This window comes from Anomaloglossus baeobatrachus, chromosome 3, assembly GCF_048569485.1.
Source record: "Anomaloglossus baeobatrachus isolate aAnoBae1 chromosome 3, aAnoBae1.hap1, whole genome shotgun sequence".
Taxonomy (NCBI): Eukaryota; Metazoa; Chordata; class Amphibia; order Anura; family Aromobatidae; genus Anomaloglossus; species Anomaloglossus baeobatrachus.
The window spans coordinates 561593030-561616425 of record NC_134355.1 but is presented as its reverse complement, the minus strand read 5'-3'; the positions used below and the strand labels follow the sequence as shown (position 1 = coordinate 561616425).

General features: G+C 45.3%; 1 protein-coding gene across 12 annotated transcripts in view; it reads right to left on the bottom strand.

Annotated features, from left to right (window-relative positions):
* KIF1A (kinesin family member 1A) overlaps nt 1-23396 on the bottom strand; it is a 269201-nt gene that overhangs the window by 145781 nt on the left and 100024 nt on the right. For all 12 annotated transcript variants that reach the window (XM_075340870.1, XM_075340871.1, XM_075340872.1 and 9 more), the window contains exons 3-6: nt 16807-16883; nt 9697-9876; nt 6976-7041; nt 5071-5249 (exon numbers count right to left, since the gene is read on the bottom strand). In XM_075340870.1, the coding sequence (XP_075196985.1) occupies nt 5071-5249; nt 6976-7041; nt 9697-9876; nt 16807-16883 (502 nt within the window). The remainder of the gene's footprint in view (nt 1-5070; nt 5250-6975; nt 7042-9696; nt 9877-16806; nt 16884-23396) is intronic.

The following is a 23396-nucleotide window of genomic DNA, read 5'->3' as shown; positions in this document are numbered from 1 at the left end:
GAGCAACACAAGACTTTTCTACAGCTCAGCAAGAAACAAACTATAAACTGCACCCACATCTCTACAGGGTGAGGTTTATAAAGGAAGTTAGAGGCTGCCAACTGAGAGGAAAAACTGACAGTTTACCAGGCTCCTAGAGTCTGCTGCTGCAGAAACAAGGGAACTGTCAGATAACAACACGTGCTGCCAATCTCTGGTATTTTCTGACATTCGCTGTCACTGGATAGTAGCAATCCTAAAAGTCAAAAGTGACCCTGTAATGAGCCTTGTCATATGACTTAGAATGTATGCCAGATCAGAACTTCAATTTGCAGGCACGATGTTTCGGCATGGTTGTCCCTCGTCAGTGCAAAGTATGAGCTCATGTAACACCATGTGTCAAAAATTGCACCAAAAATTTAGAGCAATTTTCTGACACTAAACTATAAATTTCCTGAGCCAAACTATAAGTTGTGTAAACTTAGACTAGACAGTCTGGAAATATGCCTGATTTATCAAACAACAAGAAAAACGGTAATAAATATGGAGCATTTTAAGACTGTCTTATCTATGGTTGCACTAAGAATTTAACCCCAATGAATTGTGTTAAAATCACACTACTTACAGCTTCAATCCATTATAAAGATAATCATTACATTTTAATTCCTCAACAGAGTCTGAGAAGACTAAGAATAAGAAATAACAAGACAAAGAATATGAAAAGTCAATCACATTGCCCTTATAAATAAATAGGAATGTGGGTTCAAATCCAATGAGGTAAACTTGCTGCGTGTAAAACATTTGTAAAGATACTTGATTTTACTTGATGGCAGAATCCCATTGGGACTGGCTTCATGAATATCAGTGATATGAATGTTTGCCAAATCAATAAGAACAGAAGCTTGTTTTATGCTAAGAGCAGCGGTATGGCTCCTAAAGAGACCTGGAAACACATCCAGTACTTTTGTGTTTGCATTGGACTAATCTCCTGTGTACAAGTCAGGACTGTTCTGTCACAATCATTCATAAGCTTCAGTGCCACCAGAAATGTTAGGTGTATGCAACCGCCATATTTACACTACCAAGGATAGATACATTATTTAAGGCCTGAGCCTGCTGTGAAAGCTATAAAACATCTATGATCATGTCCATGAGCACCGAACTAAGGGAAAGACCAGTGCCTGAGTTACCAGGTACACAGATCCTTTATTTGTATGCCGCATTTATAGCTCTGTATAGAAGAATAGCAGAGCATACTCACAGTACAGCCAACTAAACTGGACACTGCTAAATCTCTATCCAGTATAACCCCCCATGCTAATGTCGCGGGTGGAGGGGACGCTGCGCTCGCTAACGCTCGGGTCCGGCGCTGCTGCGGCTGCTGCTCGGTGGCTCGAGCGGTGGGCCGGATCCGGGGACTCGAGCGGCGCTCCTCACCCATGAGTGAAAAGGGTGGTTGGTTTGGGGGATTTAGTCCATGACGCCACCCATGGGTCGTGGTGAAGATGGGCACCACCGCTGCTGGTGACGGGGATCCCGGAAGCGATGGTAGGGAGCAGCTGGGATGTTCCCCCTTGGTTCTCTTCAGCACTTCCACTTGTTGGGGGCGGGGCTTCACTTTCGCGCCTTCCCTGCTCGGGGAAGACGCTCGAGCGGGAGATTTTCGCGCCAAAGATGGCGGCGCTTCAAATTTTTCGGACGGACTCCGCCGGCGGGGAATACAAGGCGCACTTCTACTGATAAGTGGATGGGTTCAATCCTGTTCGTGACGCCAAGTTGTCGCGGGCGGAGGGGACGCTGCGCTCGCTAACGCTCGGGTCCGGCGCTGCTGCGGCTGCTGCTCGGTGGCTCGAGCGGTGGGCCGGATCCGGGGACTCGAGCGGCGCTCCTCGCCTGTGATTGAAAAGGGTGGTTGGTTTGGGGGATTTAGTCCGTGACGCCACCCACGGGTCGTGGTGAAGATTGGCACCACTGCTGCTGGTGACGGGGATCCCGGGAGCGATGGTAGGGAGTAGCTGGGATGTTGTTTTCCCCCTAGGGTAGGGGTTGATGGTCCCGGGGCCCGGTGGTGAGACGGGGAGGCAGGGTAGGTGAGGTGCAGGGTCGCTGGGACAGCGCAGCGCGGTGCCGGATGGCACGGGTGTACTCACTCAGCAAGAGATGCACAAAGTCTCCGGTAAACCAAACGGCTGGATGGACGGGTCCCGCAGCCGGCTGCAGTGTCTCTCCTCGGACAGGTGATGGCGGCTGTCTTTCCCTGCACCTTTGTATACTGTTTTGACTACGATGGGTCCCCAACGGTAGTCCGTTCCCCGGTGTATGGATGCCGGAAGAGCCCGTTTTGCCCGCAGGCGCTGGCCCTTGGGTCTCTAGCCTTAGGCGGTAGCTGTATACCCTCACGGTGCGGACGGTTGCCTGCTAACGGGTCTTTGGCTGTTAGGAAACCCCTGGGGTTCCTGTCACACTCGGATTTGACTGTTGACGGCGACTCCAAGCCTAGTCGGGGTCCGATGGCCCTGCCTGTCTGTGCTGGCTTCACTTCGCTCCCCGGTCGGTACCGGCGGACCACTGCTCGACCCCGGTTCTACGGTTCCGCGTTGATTCACCACTCCTGCAGATGGCCACCACCGTCTGCCAACCTTGTTGTCAGTGCCTGGGCCACAAATCCAGACACTCTCCACTGTACTCCTCTCACTTCAACCTCCTCAACTGGACTCCTCTACTGAACTGTCACTTTTTCCGCCTCCAGGCCTGTGAACTCCTCGGTGGGTGGGGCCAACCATTTGGCTCCGCCCCACCTGGTGTGGACATCAGACCCTGGAGGGAGGCAACAAGGATTTTGTGTTTGGCTAGTGTTACTGTCTAGTGGGGGTGGGGGTGTGCGTGTGTTACCTGTGACGACCTGGCTAGCCCAGGGCACCACACTAATACTTCTACCCAAAATATGTCATTGGAATAGCAACCGGTCATCATTATTTTCATGCTCTGCCCAAATCGGCACATTTGTTCACCATGTTCTAATCATGTGTGGAGTACCTAAAGAAGGAGCAGACACAGACAGAAAAGGGCCCCTGTGCAAGAACAGTATATGGGTCATTTTCTGTCTAACAGCTCATCATAATGTACAATTACTCCTGTATTGGAGGTGGAGGTGGGCCCTTTTCCCTCTTGGGTCCCTCTGTGGGTGCACAGGTTGCACCGATGGCATGTCCGCCCCTGACCTAAGGTAAATGAGCACCTTGATGGTGCTTCTATATAGAAACGCTTGGGTTCCATGGCCCTGATTCATCTAAGCAACTTTGACAGAATTATGGGGTAAATTGCTTTGAAAAGTCGCAAGTTGGAGTTGTGCAAAAATATTGCAACTTTTAACACCAATTTCTCTGACAAAATAGCCGGTGCAGTGGTGGTGCTAATTCTCGTCTACGCCACAAATCTTAATTCAGTTATGGACTGGAGCAAGAGTTCTGGTGTGGTGCATGGTTGTCTTTTTATGAAATCGGGAGCATCTGACTCCACTACACCCCCTCACCGGTCTTCATGAATTAGAACCTTTGAATTTAGTTCATTGCATGGAAAAAACATCCAATATCTATGGCATAATGGACCTTTCATTATTTTCATTAAAATTAGATTATCTAATTATTTCCATATTATTTTATTTAATGTAAGTTACGGTACTTAAAATGCTCCAATATTTCTAAGTGCCTTATGCAATGTATTAACCTACTGGTTTTATTGAGACTATAATGTAAAAAATATAATTTTCCAATCTCAGACTCAAACTATATTAGGTGTGTAGAGCAGGTCAATAAATATTAGAAATATTAATGCACATGTTACTTAGCCTAAAGGCCGCTTTACACGCTACGATTTATCTGACGATATGTCGCCGGGGTCACGGTTTTCGTGACGCACTTCTGTCATCGTTAGCGACGTCGTTGCGTGTGACACCTACGAGCGACTACGAACGATCGCAAATAGGGTGAAAATCGTTGATCGTTGACACGTAGTACAGTTTCAAAATATTGTTCGTCGTTTGGAACGCAGCAGACATATTGCTACGTTTGACACCCTGCCAACGACGAACAACATCCACACGACTTCGTCAAACAATATATCGCTGAACGATGTAGCGTCGTTTGTGAGATGTGTACGTGTGACCGCTACAAAACGACCTATGAGCGATCTTGGCAAATTGTAACAACGATCTGGGCGTGTCACATTGCTAACGAGATCGCTAGCGATATCGTTGTGTGTAAAGCAGCCTTAAAGGGTGCTTTACACGCTGCGACATCGCTAACGATAAATCGTCGGGGTCACAGTGTTTGTGACGCACATCCGGCGTCGTTTTGCTGGAGGTGGGCGGCATGTTCCGACCGCTCATCTCTGCCCCTCCTCTGCTATTGGGCGGCTGCTTAGTGACGCCGCTGTGACGCTGAACGAACCTCCACCTTAAAGGAGAGATTGTTCGGTGTCTCCAGCAACGTCGCTAAGCAGGTATGTGCGTGTGACGTTGCCGTAGCGATATTGTTTGCTACGGCGGCGATCACCCCCATGATGAAATAGCGATGTCGTAGCGTGTAAAGCACCCTTAAGACTCATGGACCCAATTGGTTCTAGACCCCTATTTGTTTTAGAGAAGGTGAAAGGGGTTGTCAAATTAAAACAAGTTATCACCCATCTTGGAAAAGTTTTAACCATGCTAATTGGTCAGTTTCCTAACACTGGGGCTCGTACCAATCAGCAAATCTGGAAGTTTTTACCTCAAACAGGGCACTTTTATCCCAGTTAAAAAATGGTGAGGCACGTCAAACACCCAACCACAGTGCCATTCATTCTTTATGGGGGCTGCTAGAATAAGCAGAATGCAGCACTCAGAAGCCCAATTGGGAATAAATGGAGTAGTGGTTGAGAATGAGCACTGAAGCTCAATTCAAACCTGTATAAAAGTTACCCACTTTGCGAATCAGTGAGGGTCCCAGTGGTCACATCCCGCAAATCAACAATGTTAAACCTATCCTGTGGATAGATAATATCTTGTTTTCACCAGGCAACCCTTTAAGGCATTAACCATATAATTCAGAGTACCTGGCTTTGTTGCCAGAGTCCATAAGATCTTGAATGTCTTGGTAGGAGGTAACAGCCAGCTTTGACAAGTCTTCCACATAAGGTCCCAGCAGGGGGTGTTCACGGACACGAAGGTTCCCCTTATTCTTTGGATTCAGAAGGTCTCTGACGCGTTCACAGTATATCTCCATATAACTGACCTAAGAAGTAGTGGTAAAAAAGAAACCGTTAGGGAAAAACGGACTCAAAACATCAAATCTATCTATCTACACTACCTACTTAATATCTATCTACGGCAGTGTTTCTCAACTCTAATCTACAAGGCCCACCAGCAATTCATGTTTTCAGGATTTCCTCATTAGACAAGGAATAGGAACATTTAGGAAATCCTGAAAACCTGATCTGTTCTTGGGCCTTGAGGATTGGAGTTGAGAAACACTGATCTAAGGTAATTCTACATTACTTTATTTGACAACCCAAGAAATATAAAAGAAAAGAATCTCCCACTTGGCGTTCTCCTGTACTACCCAGAAGAAGGTGTGTCAATCATGTTGAAGCTGCATTACTTGGTTTTCCATTATCCTGAAAACCATATACTGTACATATTAGACTAGGTTCATTGTCAAGCCATGTTAATTACATTTGTATGTATGTCTGAAAGACAAATAATGCCAGGATGGAGACCAGACAGTGAGCATCGTGACTGTCAGCTTCATTCAAGTGAATGGCTGTCAGGGTTCCTGTTGCAATACAGTTTTTTGGGGATTTTGTGTGAACATAGCCTTAGAGCAAAGTAGGGCCATACTTTTTGATGTCCACTGGACAGGCCAATTATCTTAAGTGTATGGACGCATTGGACATCTTTTTCTTTTCATGATAGATAAACCACTGTAAAAGTGTTTGGCTTGCGCTCCTCTCACAATTGAAAACAGATGCACACATGGTAGAAATGGGCATTTACCGTATGTGTATGGCGAATTAGTGAGGAATCACAGCTCATAGTTGCATATAGTTACATAGTTACATAGCTTGAAAAAAGACCTATGTCTAGCTAGTTCAATCTTCCTCCACCAATTGTACATTTCGTCACTAAATCATTTATAACCGACAATGTTGTGTGCACTGAGGAAATCATCCAGCCCTTTTTTAAAAGCTGTTATAGTATCTGCCATTACTACCTCTTGTGATAGGGTATTACAAAATCCAACTGCTCTAACTGTAAAGAACCCTTTCCTATTTAATTTAGCTACCGGAATTGCCTTTGTTCCACTCGCAGTGAGTGCCTGTTGGTCCTTAGTATTGTCTTTGGAAGGAATAAGTCATGTGCCAGTCCTTTGTATTGACCACACATGTATTTATACATATAAATGAGATCTCCTCTGAGACATCTTTTTTCTAAGCTAAACATATCTAACTTTTCCAACCTGTCATCATATGGGAGGCCTTCCATTCCTTGTAATAGTCTAGTTAACCGCCTTTGAAGTGACTCTAACTTCTGAATGTCCTTTTTAAAATGTGGATCCCAAAACTGGATCCCATATTCCAGATGTGGCCTTACAAGTGATTTATAGAAGGGTAACAACAATACATTGGGAGCATGGGATCTAATCTCTTTTTTATACACCCTAAAATCTTGTTTGCTTTTGCAGCTGCTGCTTGACATTGAGTGCGGATGACATTTATTGAACAGAAGAAACAGATGGCATCATTTTTTTTACAGACAATAGTAATCTCTACTTTATTTTTTCTATCTTATAGTGATGGCATATTGCTTGAAGGACGTCTGGGATTCCCACCAACCCCGATTTAGCATTATGCTCCTCTTCTCTACAGATTGGTGCTCCCAAACAGCTCATTTTATAAGCTCCGAACCCTCTTTAATGCCTTCCCCCAGAATGCTGTACAATTCTGCCTGATAACACATACCTCCACAGAGTAAGACATGTTGTCATTTGTCGTGTCACTGATCCGTGAAAAGAGATCTTCACAAAGCTGAAACACAAAGGTTTCTTTACATATATATGAAATAATATGCATGTATGATCACACTTGTCACTAAGGCCACCACTTCACAGTCATCAAGAGGTTAACACTTTACAGACAGCGTAGGGTTAATTAATAATTCACAGACACAGAGCATATCCTAAATATTTTATAGACTGTGAGACGTCAATGAATAATTCAGATACTGAGGGATTAAAACAGATTAAGGAGGCAGCAAGTTAACCCCTCTATGACAGAGAGCGCTTAAACACAAGACCTGTGCTTTTAACATAGGCAGCGCTCGGTCATATTCTATTTGTGATGTCATTATTGTAATGACAGGAAATTAATGGCGCAATAGCAAGTAAAAATTAGAAGTGTCATCTGGGCAAAGTACGATGACCAGACGTGAATGACAGCGGTGCACCGGGGACTGACGTCCATCACCTCAGATGACCTTGTGTGGTGGGAGATATGACTTCACTTTATCGAATAGTCTTGTATGTAGCAAGAAAATGAGATCAATAGACTGACAGTAATACGATATCTTGTGGCCTTTATAAGGCCTCATTTACACTTGGGGATTTCTGGAATTTACGTCTTCATTCACTGAAAATAAAATATAACAATCAAATTCACAAGTGTGAATGACAGCTAATCTGCTGAGAGCAGGCCTTGGGTCACCTGCCATAGTCACAGCTAGGGGATATAGGTCCCAGTCCGATAGCTGTCCGAATAAAATGAGTTCTCTATGTAAATGGCAAAACAAAAATTGGGCTAAGACAGGTTCATTCTAATATCACAAGCCACATGGATTATTCATTAGGCGGCATGACACGTAGGTTACTGCCAGATGCATGGCCGAGCAGTGCAGTCTTCCTGCTGGACCACAAGTCCTCTACATAAGGTTAGACATTCTCCACCATCCATGTAGCTTCTTTTTATTGGGACCAGTACAATCACCACGTATAGACTAATGCAGGGCTCTTTTTCAAGACTTTTTAAAAAACGGCTTGATAAAGAAACCTGAAATATTTTGTATATACTGGTTCCAAAAATGCTAAACAGAGGCTGGATAATCTCTTTTCTTAATTGAAATATACAATACTGTCTTATTACAGTAGCTCAATCCCGTATGGCCAGTGTCGGACTGTAGTAGGAATATTGACAATGGAGGCCCACTGTTCAGCTACACGCAAATATTACATTACCCTCAATCACAAATTTACATCTGCATCTATGTAACAATAAACTGGTAGTTTGTTAAATGATGAGATGCTGATTCTATTTTCACATATTGAATTCTGTATATTGTGCCAAATACTGCTCATATTGTAGGGTGGGGGCCCACCAGGAAATTCCCCAGTCCCCCTGTAGGCCAGTCTATGTCTGAGCATAACACATTGTTACAATTCATTTAGGACTCCAATCATTTATATAAACATTCCAGAAATTGTCAAATGGACCCTATTTTCTGACATTTGGCTATGTCATAAATGTCCAAGATGGGACAGCCTCTTTAAGTGCAGGATCAACATATTATTAAAACAACTACTACAGTAAGTACACTCGTATAGTTAGCATAAGTACCAGTATACCTGATAGCACCACAGAGTCCATTTGTTTGAAGGAAAGGTGAGTTATAAGGGGTTGTCCACTTTCAAAAACTTTTCCCAATATGCATAGTTTGTAGTTAAAAAAACTAAGTGTGCTTCACTCACCCTACTGTGGTCCAGCACATTGTCACTGTTTGGCAGCAGTGGGGACATCATGTTGACATCTCTGCAGCCAATCTTTGATCTCCATGGCTCTGGGCAGCTTGATGATTGGCTGCAGCAATGTTAGCTAAGAAATGAAGTGGACCGTTGTAAAGTGCCGGAGAGGGGCAGTCGTGGGTGAGGGTTGTAATCCACACCGGAACCACCTAAATATATGGATGCCATGCCATGCCCTCTATCCTTTTATACCCCTTAAGTTACACCATATGTTGCACACATATTTTGGTATCTGATATCTGAATCTTTTATTTTTTATATGTGGATTTATTGCATTTTTGTGATCTATTAGTTACCTACGGCCATCTATCTATTTATCCACATGTATTTCTTTCCTCTATTTTCTGGCTGCTAATTATACTCCTGTATGTTACCACCATGCTGACTATTGGTTTATAGGCAGTTGGTTTGGACCTCCATTCAATGTACACTAGGTGATTACGTGGCAATTATTTGTTGCTAGGGTTTTTTCTGATTATGTAATAAAGTACTTAATATTTTTGTATTTGGACTGTCTATTACATTTTGGATTGACTAATCCCTTTATATACCATCCTGCTTTATTTATTCACTGGTTGCAGTGATCTTGACTTCACACCACCTCTATTCCCAAATATCAGATACCGGGGTACCACAAAAGTAAGAAAAGCACAATTTTCTTTTAAAATAAAAAACTATGCATATAGAGAAACGTTTTCTGAAGGGATTAACGCCTTTAAATGTTGAGCACTTGAATAACATTTGTATTATAGATAATAATTCTTAAGTGGCATATTTAGTAAAATTAAGACCCATTAGATATCACTAGAAACAAATTGTATTTAGACATTAAGAATTTTCTCCTAAGGGACATTGTAAAATGTCTGAAGAAGTCTTATTATATCATTACCTGAGGTATGATTCCTTGCTGGGAGGGCTCCTGTTTACCCATCATGGTATAAGACTTTCCAGCTCCGGTCTGTCCATAGGCAAAAATGCAGACATTGTACCCCTCAAAGGCATGGAGCAACATCTCTTCCCCAATGTCACGGTAGACCTGTTGTTGTCCAGCAAACTGACTGTCTTCATCCTGCATAAGAGATAATGCCATATACTAGTTTATACCTTACATATTAGTGTGTATACCTTATATATATATATAACACTACTAATTGAATATGATTTAATACAGACATTAAAGCGGGCTTTACACGTTAGCGATATCGCTAGCAATTTGTAGCGATAGCGAGCGTGTAAGTACCCGCCCCCGTCGTGCATGCGATTGTTTGTGATCGCTGCCGTAGCGAACATTATCGCTACGCAGCGTCACACATACTTACCTGGTCGGCGTCGTCGCTGTGAATGCCGAACAATCCCTCCTTCTAGGGGGAGGGACGTTCGGCATCACAGCGACGTCACCGCAACGTGACGAAGCGGCCGGCCAATGAAAGCGGAGGGGCGGAGCTGAGCGTGATGTAAACATCCCGCCCACCTCTTCCTTCTGCATTGCGGCCGGCGGCAGGTAAGGAGACAGTCCTCGCTCATGCGGTGTCACACATAGCGATGTGTGCTGCCGCATGAGCGATGAACCACAACGCTAAACAACCCTTACCGATTTTTGAGTTTGGGACGACCTCTCCATGGTGAACGATTTTCTCCATTTTTGAGGTCGCCTAAGGTCGCTGGTAAGTATTACATGCTGCGATATCGTTAATGACGCCGGATGTGCGTCACTAACAACGTGACCCCGACGACAAAACATTAACGCTATCGTAGCGTGTAAAGCCCCCTTAACAGCTAACATACTCTCCTATCTATATATTTCCTCTCCATCTCCTTTTAATGGTCACTGCTTTTAATACAGATTTTACAAATTTGCATAGTAGTATACCTCCCAAAATTATGTTATCAGAAAAATTACCCCAAAGTGCCGTCTATCAACTATCTCAGTTCTTTCTGATGTGCTGACTACTGCCTGTTGTAAAGCGTCATCCACCTCCAGCAGCAGAGTCGCAGAGAAGGATTACAGGAATAGAAGGCGGGCATTTGATTTCTGCTTCTGTTCTGTTTGTGGTGGCTTTCAGTTCAGGGAGGGAAAGCCATTATACAATAGCAAGAGCAATGCATGGTGGTATGTGAGGGGCAGGCTGGGTCCTGATAAAGAGGAATTACTCACTGTGTGGATGGGAATTAACAGAGTATTAGACTTGGGACATGTTCATTACAAAATAAAATATCCCATCATTTACAGCCTTAAAGGCTTTGTCCTGTACTTTATATTGATAGCATATCCTTAGGATAGGTCATCAATATCAGATTGCTTGGGTGGTATGACACCTGGCACCTCCGCCGATCAACTGCTCTTGGTTCATTTGAAGAAGGGGGCATGTGTAGGCCCAGCCGCGATCACTATATAAGCGACAGAGCTGTGCAGCTCCGCAACTGAGAACGATTGGCTGCCACCAGCGCCGATAAGGCCGCTTTCACACATCTGGCTTTTCTTCTTCTTCTTCTTTGTCGAATCCGGCGCGCTCCCGTACAGTGTATACAGTACAATGGTCGCGCAACAAGCTCCGGTCACATGCTGTCATGTGACCAGAGCATGTGACCCGGACGTTGCGGCACTGCCACTGTACTGTATCATACTGTACTGGCGTGTGCCGCATCCGTCAAACCGGCGAAAAGCGCCCTATGGGGCCCTTTGTACACTATGACATCGCAAGCCGATGCTGCGATGCCGTGCGCGATAGTCCCCGCCACAGTCGCAGCTGCGATATCATGGTGATAGCTGGCATAGCGAACATTATCGCTACGGCAGCTTCACACGCACTTACCTGCCCTGCGACGTTGCTCTGGCCGGCAAACCGCCTCCTTATTAAGGGGGCGGGTCATGCGGCGTCATAGTGATGTCACACGGCAGTCGGTCAATAGAAAAGGAAGGGCGGAGATGAGCGGGACGTAAACATCCCGCCCACCTCCTTCCTTCCGCATAGCCGGCGTGAGCCGCATGACGCAGGTAGGAGATGTTCCTCGCTCCTGCGGCTTCACACACAGTGATGTGTGCTGCCGCAGGAACGAGGAACAACATCGTAACATCGGTATTTCCCAATTAATGGAAATGACCGACGCTACACCAATGATACGATTACGACGCTTTTGCGCTCGTTAATCGTATCATAAAGGATTTACACACTACGATGTCGAGAGCGACTCCGGATGTGCGTCACTTTCTATTTGACCCCACCGACATCGCACCTGCGATGTCGTAGTGTGCAAAGTGCACCTTACAGATGATCCATGGAAGGTGCTCAATGTCACACCCCCACCGATCTGATCTAAGCATAGGCCATCAATATAAAGAACTGGACAACCTCTTTGATTTCCTATTTTTTTTTTCAGTCCTATTTTGCTCATATTACAGAAAAAATGGAGAAATATACAAAGAAATCTGTGTGTTTCATGAGGTAAAACAGGTCCCCCTCCTCCTCACTGTGCTGTGTGTTCCTACAATACAACTGGCTGCAAAAGAAGCCTCTCCCCTCAACCCTGTCTGCAGAAGGACAAAATATTAGAAACCAAGGGGGTAAGTGTTCATCTGGCCATTAGCTGAGGATTAAACAGATCAGCAGGAAAATAACCTTGTTCTCTACAAGATTTTTGTATAACACCATTTTAGCATCCAGCAGAGGGCTGCAGACTGACACTGAGGAGGACAACTGTACTGTAAACATTTATATCTAGGTTTGTTGCTCTTCTAACTTGTAAAGGATGATGGCAGCAAGATCATGTTGTTACCCTAGTTGTGGGTGAAACGACAGGTACGCTTTCAGCTGAAAATCATTACTTCTGTCTCCATGTTGCTATGCAGCAATGAAAAGCATTGTATCAATCACTCCCTCAGTAGATCAATCACTGGAGAGTACAATGTACAAACTAAAGAGCTATGCTGCCTTGTTTAAAGGAAACCTGACAGGTCTTCCATGCTCTCCCACCCACCAGCATTAATATATTTATTACTAAATTCCCTGCCTAATGATTCCTTTATACTGTCTGACCCCTAAACCATACCTCCCAACTTTTAAAGAAGGAAAACAGGGACAAAGGGGCAAATTTTTAGGCCACGCCCCCTAACCACACCCATTTCACAGTCACGCCCATATCCACACCCATTCAGCATAGACACGCAGGCAGCCGGCGGGCCTCCAGCATGGACACGCAGGCAGCCGGCGGGCCTCCAGCATGGACACGCAGGCAGCCGGCGGGCCTCCAGCATGGACACGCAGGCAGCCGGCGGGCCTCCAGCATGGACACGCAGGCAGCCGGCGGGGCTCCAGCATGGACACGCAGGCAGCCGGCGGGCCTCCAGCATGGACACGCAGGCAGCCGGCGGGCCTCCAGCATGGACACGCAGGCAGCCGGCGGGCCTCCAGCATGGACACGCAGGCAGCCGGCGGGCCTCCAGCACGGAGAGGCAGGCAGCCGGCAGGCAGCCGGCAGGCCCCAAGCACGGAGACGCAGGCAGCCAGCGGGCTTCCAGCACGGAGATGCAGGCAGCCGGCGGGCCTCCAGCACGGAGACGCAGGCAGCCGGCGGGCCTCCAGCACGGAGACGCAGGCAGCCACAGTGAGGCGGCCGGTCGCCCGCACAGTGAGGCGGTCGGTCGCCTTCACAGACAGGCGGCCGGCTGCCCGCCTTCACAGACAGGCGGCGGGCCGCCCGCACAGACAGGCGGCGGGCCGCCGCACAGAGAGGCGCGGGCCGACCGCACAAAGAGGCGGCCCGAACAGAGAGGCAGCCGGTCGCCTTCACAGACAGGCGGCCGGCCGCCCGCCTTCACAGACAGGCGGCCGGCCGCCCGCACAGACAAGCGGCGGGGGGCGCCCGCACAGACAGGCGGCGGGGGGCGCCCGCACAGACAGGCGGCGGGGGGCGCCCGCACAGACAGGCGGCGGGGGGCGCCCGCACAGACAGGCGGCGGGGGGCGCCCGCACAGACAGGCGGCGGGGGGCGCCCGCACAGACAGGCGGCGGGGGGCGCCCGCACAGAGAGGCGCTGGCCGCCCGAACAGAGAGGCGGCCGGCCGCACGCACAGAGAGGAGGCCGCCCGCACAATGAGGCGGCGGGCCGCCCGCACAGAGAGGCGGCCGTCCGCCCGCAGAGACAAGCGGCCGTCCGCCCGTAGAGACAGGCGGCCGACCGCACAGAGAGGCGGCCGGCCGACCGCACAGAGAGGCTCCGGCCGGGGGGGGGGAGGGAGGGGAATCAGCGCTGGGGAGATTATGTTTACATACCTTAGCAGCAGCACAGAGCAGACAGAGACTAGTTTTGGGCAGCGCGCTCCTCTCTGTTATGCCACGTCACGTGTTAGGATGGTAGGAGGGAAAAGCAGGGAGGCAGGGAGAGAGTGGGTGGGCGGAGCCCGGGAGACGGCCGTCCCGCCCGTGGCAACGGGACAAACAATGCAAAGCGTGATAGACCCGCTGTATCCGGGACGGTTGGGAGGTATGCCCTAAACACATATTAAAAAGGTCTTTATAAAGTCCTTTTTTCATATGTAAATTAAGCCTTTGACTAGTCGTTGAGACGTTAATTCACCCAGACTAGTCGTCCCTCTCCGCATGTCATTACCCCCTCCCTCTACAAATCCTGAGCATGCGTGCGGCTTTCTTCGCTAACATAATTTTGCCTCTGAAGCTGGGTATATGCTTCTCATCATCAGACAAAACACTGCGCATATCCCTATGGGCATGATAACATGATTTCCACTAGCTGGAGTCACTGCCAGCTCCTGGAAATCTTGCGTGTGGTTAATTTTGGTTGCATCATTGCACTTTTGAAGCAGGGTGGATGCTTCCCAGCTTCAATAAGCACACTGTGTATGACCTGAAGTTCAGAAGATGTAAATGTGAGCCGCCTTCTGAACTTCCGGTTATGCGCAGTGCACCTAATGAATCCGGGAAGTGTACACCCTGTTTCTGAGGTGCACTTGACACGCCCACACCAGGGCCTGGGGGTTACTCGTTACCGGGCCAGCTCTGTTCTGCTCGGAGGATGTCACGGTTCCGTGACCCCGACGGTGTCGTTATAATAAATGGTGGTGGGGATTATTTACAGAGGATATGTCATGACGCCACCTGTGGTATGCGGCAAAATAGGTGCCGCCATTGCTATTCAGCTCCCTGGGGGTCGGTGGTTATGCAGTTGGAATAGCTCTCCACAGGAAGAGCTGGGCCCCAGGGCTGTTGGGAGTAGTAGTCTGGAAAGGCGGGGTGCAGGGCCGGAGGTGCAGACAAATAACTGGGCAATGCAGGAAGGAATGCATCTCAAGATTTTACTCACTGTTGAAAGTTCCTGGTTTACATGACCGGTCAAATGTCGCCCCTGGAGGGCTGAGTTCTGCTGTGATGGGCTCAAGCCGATCCCTGGATAGTTCGAAGGCACAACCCGGTGCACCCTTTTATGTTCCTTCAATGGTCATCTTCCTGCGCTGACCTCTCCTGCTTGTCCTGCGCCTATGCACACAGTGCCATGAGTGGGTGTCCGTAGACCCTGTAGGCTGTAGGATGGCTTGAAGCTCTGTTCCTTAGCCCTATGTGGTCACTTTCCAGAGGATTCGTGTGCAGATGTGGCTTAGACACTTGCAGGAACCTTAGCCTCCGGTTTGCTAGCTGAGCCTTGTAGTTCTCCACTAGTTGAGGGGCCGGTCCCCTACTGCAGCCAAGTCCTTGCACTCCGGTATGCCGCTTGTGGAACGAGACCACAGATGTATGTTGCACTTTCCGTGGACTATTGGACCCCTTCTCTCCAATGCCTGGGCCGAGCTGATCCAGACCACAGGTCTTCACTCCTCCACGTCCACTTCCTGACTGGCTAACGTTCTACAGTGTGCTCCCACTAACTAAACCCCACCACCCAGTCGGTCGACATTACCCTGGTCTGTTGGAGGGTTGCTAAATGAGAGTGTGTCTGTGTTTCTTTGCACACCGGTTTGCGACCTCCTCCTTACCCGGGAATGGGATACTACACCTCTGGCTGAGGTGCAGTACCTCTGTGGCGACTGGAGCCTCAGGGGCGCCACACACTGTGTGGTCGAAATGAGCCATGCGCATGCGCAAAATATTCATTAGCTGATGGTGATGCTGGTTCACGGAAATCATGTTATCATTCCCACAGAAGAGTGATAACATGGAAAAAGGGCCAACTAGTCTAAGGAAACAATGTCACCTTCAACTAGTCAAGGCCCTAATTAGCATAGCGAAAGTGGGGTTAATAAGTTGTTCTTTTAAACATTCATATTAGTGAGTAGCATTACACAGGGCTGGTTAAGGTGAAATTTGGACATAGAAATATCAATGCTGCTAGATTGGAAGATATAGGGGATCTGACAGGTTCCCTTTAATGTCTGTATGCTGGGCCATCCTCATTAGTCCTTTTCCTCTATATAGATAAACAAGTATAACCTGTTACCTGGTATATTCTTTTTCCTGTTTTTTGCAGCCAATTATTCTGCTCCTCATACTACTTCCACCCTTCATAAACCTCTTCCCTGCATCTACCTGTCTCTCCCCACTTTGTGTGACCTGGAGGCAGCTGTCCTACCCTCCCTTCCTTTGTCAGCGTTGATGGTTTTTGGTATGAAAGCTTACCTGCGCCGGGAGTCTGGCTGTGGCACAACGCTTTGAACTGGTTTACTGTGGTTTATTTCAGTGATTTTATTTTTAGATTTTGGGCTGTGACCGACCACCATCCACGAAAGGATGAGATTTGATTTTAAAATCTCCAATAAAGAGTTCTGCTTTATGTACCTGAGTCTGATTCTTCATTACATGGGATGATCAGTTATGGGTTTGTTGGGGTCTCAGCAGTCTGGTTGCGCAATTATGACACAACTCTCATCCTGGTAGAAAACATCTCCTTGGTATTGCCTTTCACTGGCTGTACTAGTGAATAATAATTATAGAAGTGTATAATTCTATGAATGTTATCTATTCTTTCCAAGATTTAGCTTTTTGTTACTTACTGAAGTGTGGGACCAGTAGGAATAGTCAAAACTGAAGCTTTTTGCTGTTTCTTTTGGCTGTTTGGGGTTGAGTATTGCTGTAAAAAAAGATGATAAAAGACTTTAGAAAGAATTTATTAGCAAAAATTGAAGCATACACCACAACATAGTATTCAACCATCTGATCACCCAAGAAAGAAGTATGGCAGTACGTCATAAAGAAAGGCTGTGTCCATTTTTCCCCTGTCAAAGTACAGTAAAATACAAATTTATAAACCAAGTGATCTTCTAAATTTATGGAAATTTAATGAAATCTTCTGACAAAAGAGTCAGGCTTCAAATTGGTAAAAATGTTGTTCTATGTTGGGCAAACGATTCGTTATTCGACAGTAGTATAATGTTTCTGGACATTTTAGACTTCTTTCAGATGACTATGGCTAAACTCAGGAGTTGTGTGTTTATACAGTACCTTGAAAAAGTATTCATACCCTGTGAACTTTTTCACATTTTTTTCACATTACACTTACAAACATAAATATATTTTGATTGGGATTTTATGTAATATACCAACAAGTATTTGTGAAGTGTAATGGCAATATGGTAATTATACCTGGTTTTCAAAATATTTCAAAAATATAACTCTGAAAATTGTGACATGCATTTGTATTCAGCCCCCTTAGGTCAATACTTTGTAGGATCACCTTTTGCTGCAATTACTGCTGCAAGTCTTATTGGCAATGTCTCTACCAGCTTTGCACATCTAGAGACTGAAATTTTTGCCCATTCTTCTTTGCTAAATATCTCTAGCTCAGTGAGATTGGATGGAGGCGTCTGTACACAGCAATTTCCAAGTGTTAGCACAGATTTTCAATGGGGTTCAGGTCTGGACTGTGACTGGGCAATTCACACACAAATATATTCTTTGATTTAAACCATCCACTGTAGCTCAGTTTAGGTATTGTCTTGCAGGAAGGTGAACCTACGTCCCAGTTTCAAATCTCTTGCAGCCTCTAACAAGTTTCCTCCAGGATTGCCATGTATTTAGATCCATCCATCTTCCCATCAACTCTAACAAGCTTCCCCGTCCCTGCTGAAGAAAAGCCTCCCCTCAGCATAATGCTGGCACCACCATGTTTGATGGTGGGGATGGTGTTTCCAGGGTGATGTTCAGTGTTAGTTTTCTGCCACATATAGCCTTTTGCATTTAGCCCTAAAAGTTCTACTTTGGTCTCATCTGACCAAACCCCCTTCATCCACATGCTTGCTATGCCCCCTTCATGGCTTTTGAAAACTGCAAACGAGACTTCTTATGGCTTGCTTTAAAAAATGTCTTTCTTCTTGCCACTTTTCCGAAAAAGACAGATTTGTGGAGTATACGACTATTAGTTGTCCTATGGGTAGATTCTCCCACCTGAGCTGTGGATTTCTTCAGCTCCTCCAAAGTGACCATGGGCCTCTTGGTTGCTTCTCCAATTAGTGCTTTTCTTGCTTGGGATGTCAGTTTAGGTGGATGGTCATGTCTTGCTAGGTTTGCAGTTGTGCCATACTCCTTCCATTTTTGGATGATGGATTAAACAGTGATCCGTGAGATGTTCAGATTTTGGACTATATATTTATTTTATAACCTAACCCTGTTTTACTCTTTTCCACAATTTTATACCTGATCTGTCTGGTGTGTTCCTTGGGTTTCATGATGCTGTTCTCAAACAAAGTTTGAGGCCTTCACAGAACAGCTATAATTATACTGATGATAAATTACACACAGATGGTCACACAGGGTTTTTTTAGGGGTATCGGACTACCTGGGGCTGAATACAAAAGCTCGTCACAATTTTCAAATTTATATTTTGTAAATATTTCGAAAGCCATGTATCATTTATTTTACACTTTCCAAAGTTTATGGGGCATAAATACTTTTTCAAGGCACTGTATAGTGCAAACAACTTGATTGTGTCAGGACAGTCAGAGAGACTTTCACAAGCAAGACACTTAGGAAATGTGTCTTGCTTTGTCCTGTTTGTCCTAATAAGTTCAAATCTTTGTGCAATATATATGCTTCCAATTCAAGGGCATTTGATTATACTCTTACCAAGGAATCGATTACATCCAATTAAAAAAATGACAACATATAACCATAACTGCTCACAATCATAAGTATAACAATAGGAAATTTTCAGAAGTGTAGTAGGTAGCCCAGCCTTTTTCCCACTGCCTTAAAAATATTGACACACTTCAACAATTTTTATTTTATTTTGTTTAATTTAAATGCATGTATTTTGGGCTTGAAATAATTTTTATATTTGGGTTAAATTAAAAATGCGCTATTGTTTGGCTTATAAAGGCTCTTTTTTCCTGATCGTTGTGCTCATTCTGATGGGAATTTGTAACTCTTTTTTCTGTCTTTTTTATTCTGCCAGTTGAGCTGAACTTTGATATAATAATAAATCAGCTGAGAGGAAACCATTAAAAGATTAAAGACTCACAAACTCCCATCAGAACAAGCTCACTGACAGATTCTTAGTTAATTCATTCTGCATGATTCATGCTCAACTCTCGACAAGGCCATTAACTTTAATGAGACTGAGTCATTCTGTGATCCTTCTAGCCTCAATGTTGGCAGTTTCCACCTTCTTAAGTTGGTCATCTAAATGCAGTTGACCATCGTTTGTGTACTCCTCAAGAAGGCGAAAACTGCCAAAATAGAGGCCAAACAGACATAAAGTGACTCAGTGTGCCTGTCATGTTCAGCATTCCACTCGTTGGGTGACATAGCAGCTTCAGACTCTGTTCACCCTGCAGAGTCTGACAAACAACCTGGGATCACCTGGGATCACCTGGGCGTTGGCTGGTTCTGATTTCACTGCTCTCCAGTACAACAGGAGTTAATTCCGCTGGCTTGTGATCATTTGCTGGGAGCCTAGGCTGCTGATCACCACCAGCTGCCCTTACCCTTTATAAGCTTCTGGATACTGGGGTTGAGTGACGGATATAGCTTTCCGCTTCCTGTGGTTATCCAGTTGTGTATTTATTTCCTACAACTTTTGCATTACTCTCCAATTCACTTACGGTCACTCCTTTGTGTTTGAGTGCAGTGTGCACGAGTTTTCGTTTACCCTTGTCTGTGATTATTTGTGGGGATTTGGTTACTGGATTCCCTGTGTGGGAAGAAGTAGTATCAGGGCTTGGACAGGAGACAGGACCACGTTGGAGGTACGAACCTGGCTACCATCAAGTCTACCTTCGAGATAAGTTACAGCACAGGGGCCTCAGTCTCATGGTCAGCCTAGGAGTCCTTGTTCCATCTGTACACCCCCGTGACAGTGCCTCAATAAAGTCGATGGCCCTGTCGCTAGTGGTACCTGAATTCTCTTTTGCATCAGGATGGAGCCCTGACAGGGTCACTGACATGTGGCAAAGGCTAACATAGCCGAGGATTATCATTCGTTGCTGTAAATTAAAATCCTGTAACTGTTCTACATGGACAATCACTGTAAACAGCTCCTATATTGTGCCACACAGTAAAATTTGCTTTTATTGTAACTGCATTTATGGAACCCTATGGAGGAGCTCCTAAAACACAGATTTATCTCTGAGGTTAAGATTAGATAAAAACTGTAGCACATAGGTAAATAAAATACCATATCACTTTGTATATAGGTTTATGCCACCAACTTCTTTCTAATTTTTTAACCTGCTGCCATCTGATCCCAATCCCTGTCCCTGTTAGAGGTGACCAGATTTCCATTCTGTGTATATGTACCAGCTGATCGTGAGTGCCCTCCGCTCGCCTCCTCTGCTCAACAGAAGGGGATTATGTGGGCACAGAGACTCCCTTTGTTCGGTCAGGAAAACAGTGCTCCGTCAGCATGACCTGACCCATGCCAAATCCCAGAGAGACCACAGAAACACAATGGAACAGCGTCAAAAGAACAAGCCAAGAGGCACAGGAAAAAAGAAGGGTCATTGCAGAATAAACTAACATCACTGGCTATTAAGGTACATCAGCCTAAATTCCTCTAAATAGATCATAAACCAGGCTTCCAGGCATAAATGCCATCTAGTGGGCTCTAAAGTTACTAAAAGATGGCATTTACATGATTTGACAGAGTCCTAATTGCCTATTTAGAAGTATTAGATGATGATATGAACATCTTAGACTTTAGAAGTGGAGTCTTATGTGATGCAGCATAATGTATGTTTGCACATTCATGGATAGGATTCATGGATAGTTCCACCATTATTAGTAAAAGTAGTAAGCTTCATTAATTCTATTCAGACTATGACTAAGGGCGCTGTGTATGCCTGAAATGCGTTCGTCTGTAACAAATGATGATGACATTTCTTATACCCTTTTAATGGATATCTAATAAAGCTTTTGTATTTGTAGCGTTTGTGCCATCAGTTTCTTTTTCATTAAATCTATTAGTGGCAGTTCGGGAACAGAAAGAAAAGGCATCATGTACAGGGAACTGCTCTTTACTTATCTATTGACTTTTCCATTCCATCATGTTCCTTCGGCTCTTCATTACCTATATATCATTTTGAATCCTTGTAGTTTTCTAAGTAATAGGAACAATCATTCTCACTAAAACAGACATTGTTGAATTCTCAGGTTGCTTGATTTGTTTCAAATTATGCATTTTATAGTCAAAAATGGTTCATTTACAGTTTTTAATTTTTAAGTTAATGCTTGTAAGGAAGAATTATGCTCCTGTAAAGAAGAATTATGCTCCAAATATCCCTGATGCCCCACACTTTCTAATCTTTCTCAACTATTTATCATTTATAATTACCGGTGAATAGCATGTGAACATGTACAACATTATTTCCTTTGCTTCTTTTTTTATGCTTTCCCTTTTTGTAAGCGTCCTATATTTTTGGTACAATTGCCTAATTTTATTAGAAACTTCTGCTGAAATTGGTTGTGCTGAAAAGGAATTTTCTGAACTGCAAAGCTAACCAGACCTTCCAACCAATAAGTGAAGCTGTTTGTCTGCCAAATCCACTAATTTTGGCAGGACGACTAACCGTCTAATGTGCACCACATGAGGAAATACATGCTCTTATATGCCTTGCAGCTATCATCAATGAGCTTATCAATGGTTGTCTAGAGCAGGGGCCTCAAACTCGGCTGGGTGTATGGGTCATACATAGAAAAAAAAATTGGGGGGGACGCATTCTTTTCAGGAAAAAGTGATATTTTTATTGGCACCCCATTGTTTTTCCATCCATCTTTGGATCACTGTTGTTAAACATTTTTTGTTTGCTTGTTATAACAGATATACAGTTTTTTGTGTGCGTGTATATATATATATATATATATATATATATATATATATATATATAATTTTTGCTGGTAAAAAAAATTCATGCTTTATTTTGATTTTTTTTTTACATTTTATCCCCTTTTTATAAGTAATACAGTTTTACAATTGGCACCGTATAGTAATTTAGGCCAACATCTTGTAGTAATGCTCCCATCCTGTTCCCCTTCTTTAGCAAAGTGCACATCCTACTCCCCATTCTGTAGTAATGTGCCCATCCTTGTCCCCTTGTAGTAATGTGCTTATCCTTATTTCCATCCTGTAGTAATGTGCCTATCCTTGTCCCCGTTCTGTAGTAATGTGCCCTATCCTTGTCCTTATCCTGTACTAATGTACCCTTCCTAGTCCGCATCCTGTAGTAATGTGCCCCATCCTGGTCCTCAACCTGTAGTTATGTGCCCATTCTTGTCCCCACCCTGTAGTAAAGTGCTCATCCTTGTCCCCTTCTTGTATTAATGTTCTCAATCCTTGTCCCCATCCTGTAGTAATTTCCTCATCCTGGAGTAATGTCCTCATCCTGTAGTAATGTGCCTCATCCTTGTCCCCATCTTGTAGTAACGTGCCTCATCCTTGCCCCCATCTTGTAGTAATGTGCCTATCCTTGTCCCCATCTTGTACTATTGAACTGATCCTGGTTCTCATCCTTTAGTAATGTGCCCATCCTTGTCCCCATCCTGTAGTAATGTGCCCATCCTGTAGTAATCTGCCCATCCTGGTCCTCATCCTGTAGTAATGTGCCCATCCTTTAGTAATATGCCCATCCTGGTCCTCTTCCTGTAGTAATATGCCCATCCTTGTCCCTATCCTGAAGTAATATGTCCATCCTTGTCCCCATCCTGAAGTAATGTGCCCCATCCTTGTATCCATCCTGTGGTAATGTGTCCATCCTTGTGCCCATCTTGTAGTAATGTGCTCACCCTATGGTATTGTGTCCATCCTTGTGTCCATCCCATAGTAATATGCCCATGCAGGTCCTCTTCTTGTAGTAATGCTCCCTTTACTGGACCTCTTCTTGTAGCAATGTCCCATCCTGGTCCCCTGTTGTGTCATTCTACACACACACACACACACCCACACACACACACACACACACCCACACCCTGACCTGTGCAGCCTCACCAGGAAACACACACGCAGAAACACCAAAGCTTTTTTCTCACCTGTCCTCAGTTCCCTTAGCGTCCTCTTTGCTTCATGCGTCCTGCAGACACATGGACCCGGTAATGATCGCAGTCACTGTGAGCGCTTCATCTGAAACGCAGATTAACATTTTGCCACTGCCGTGCA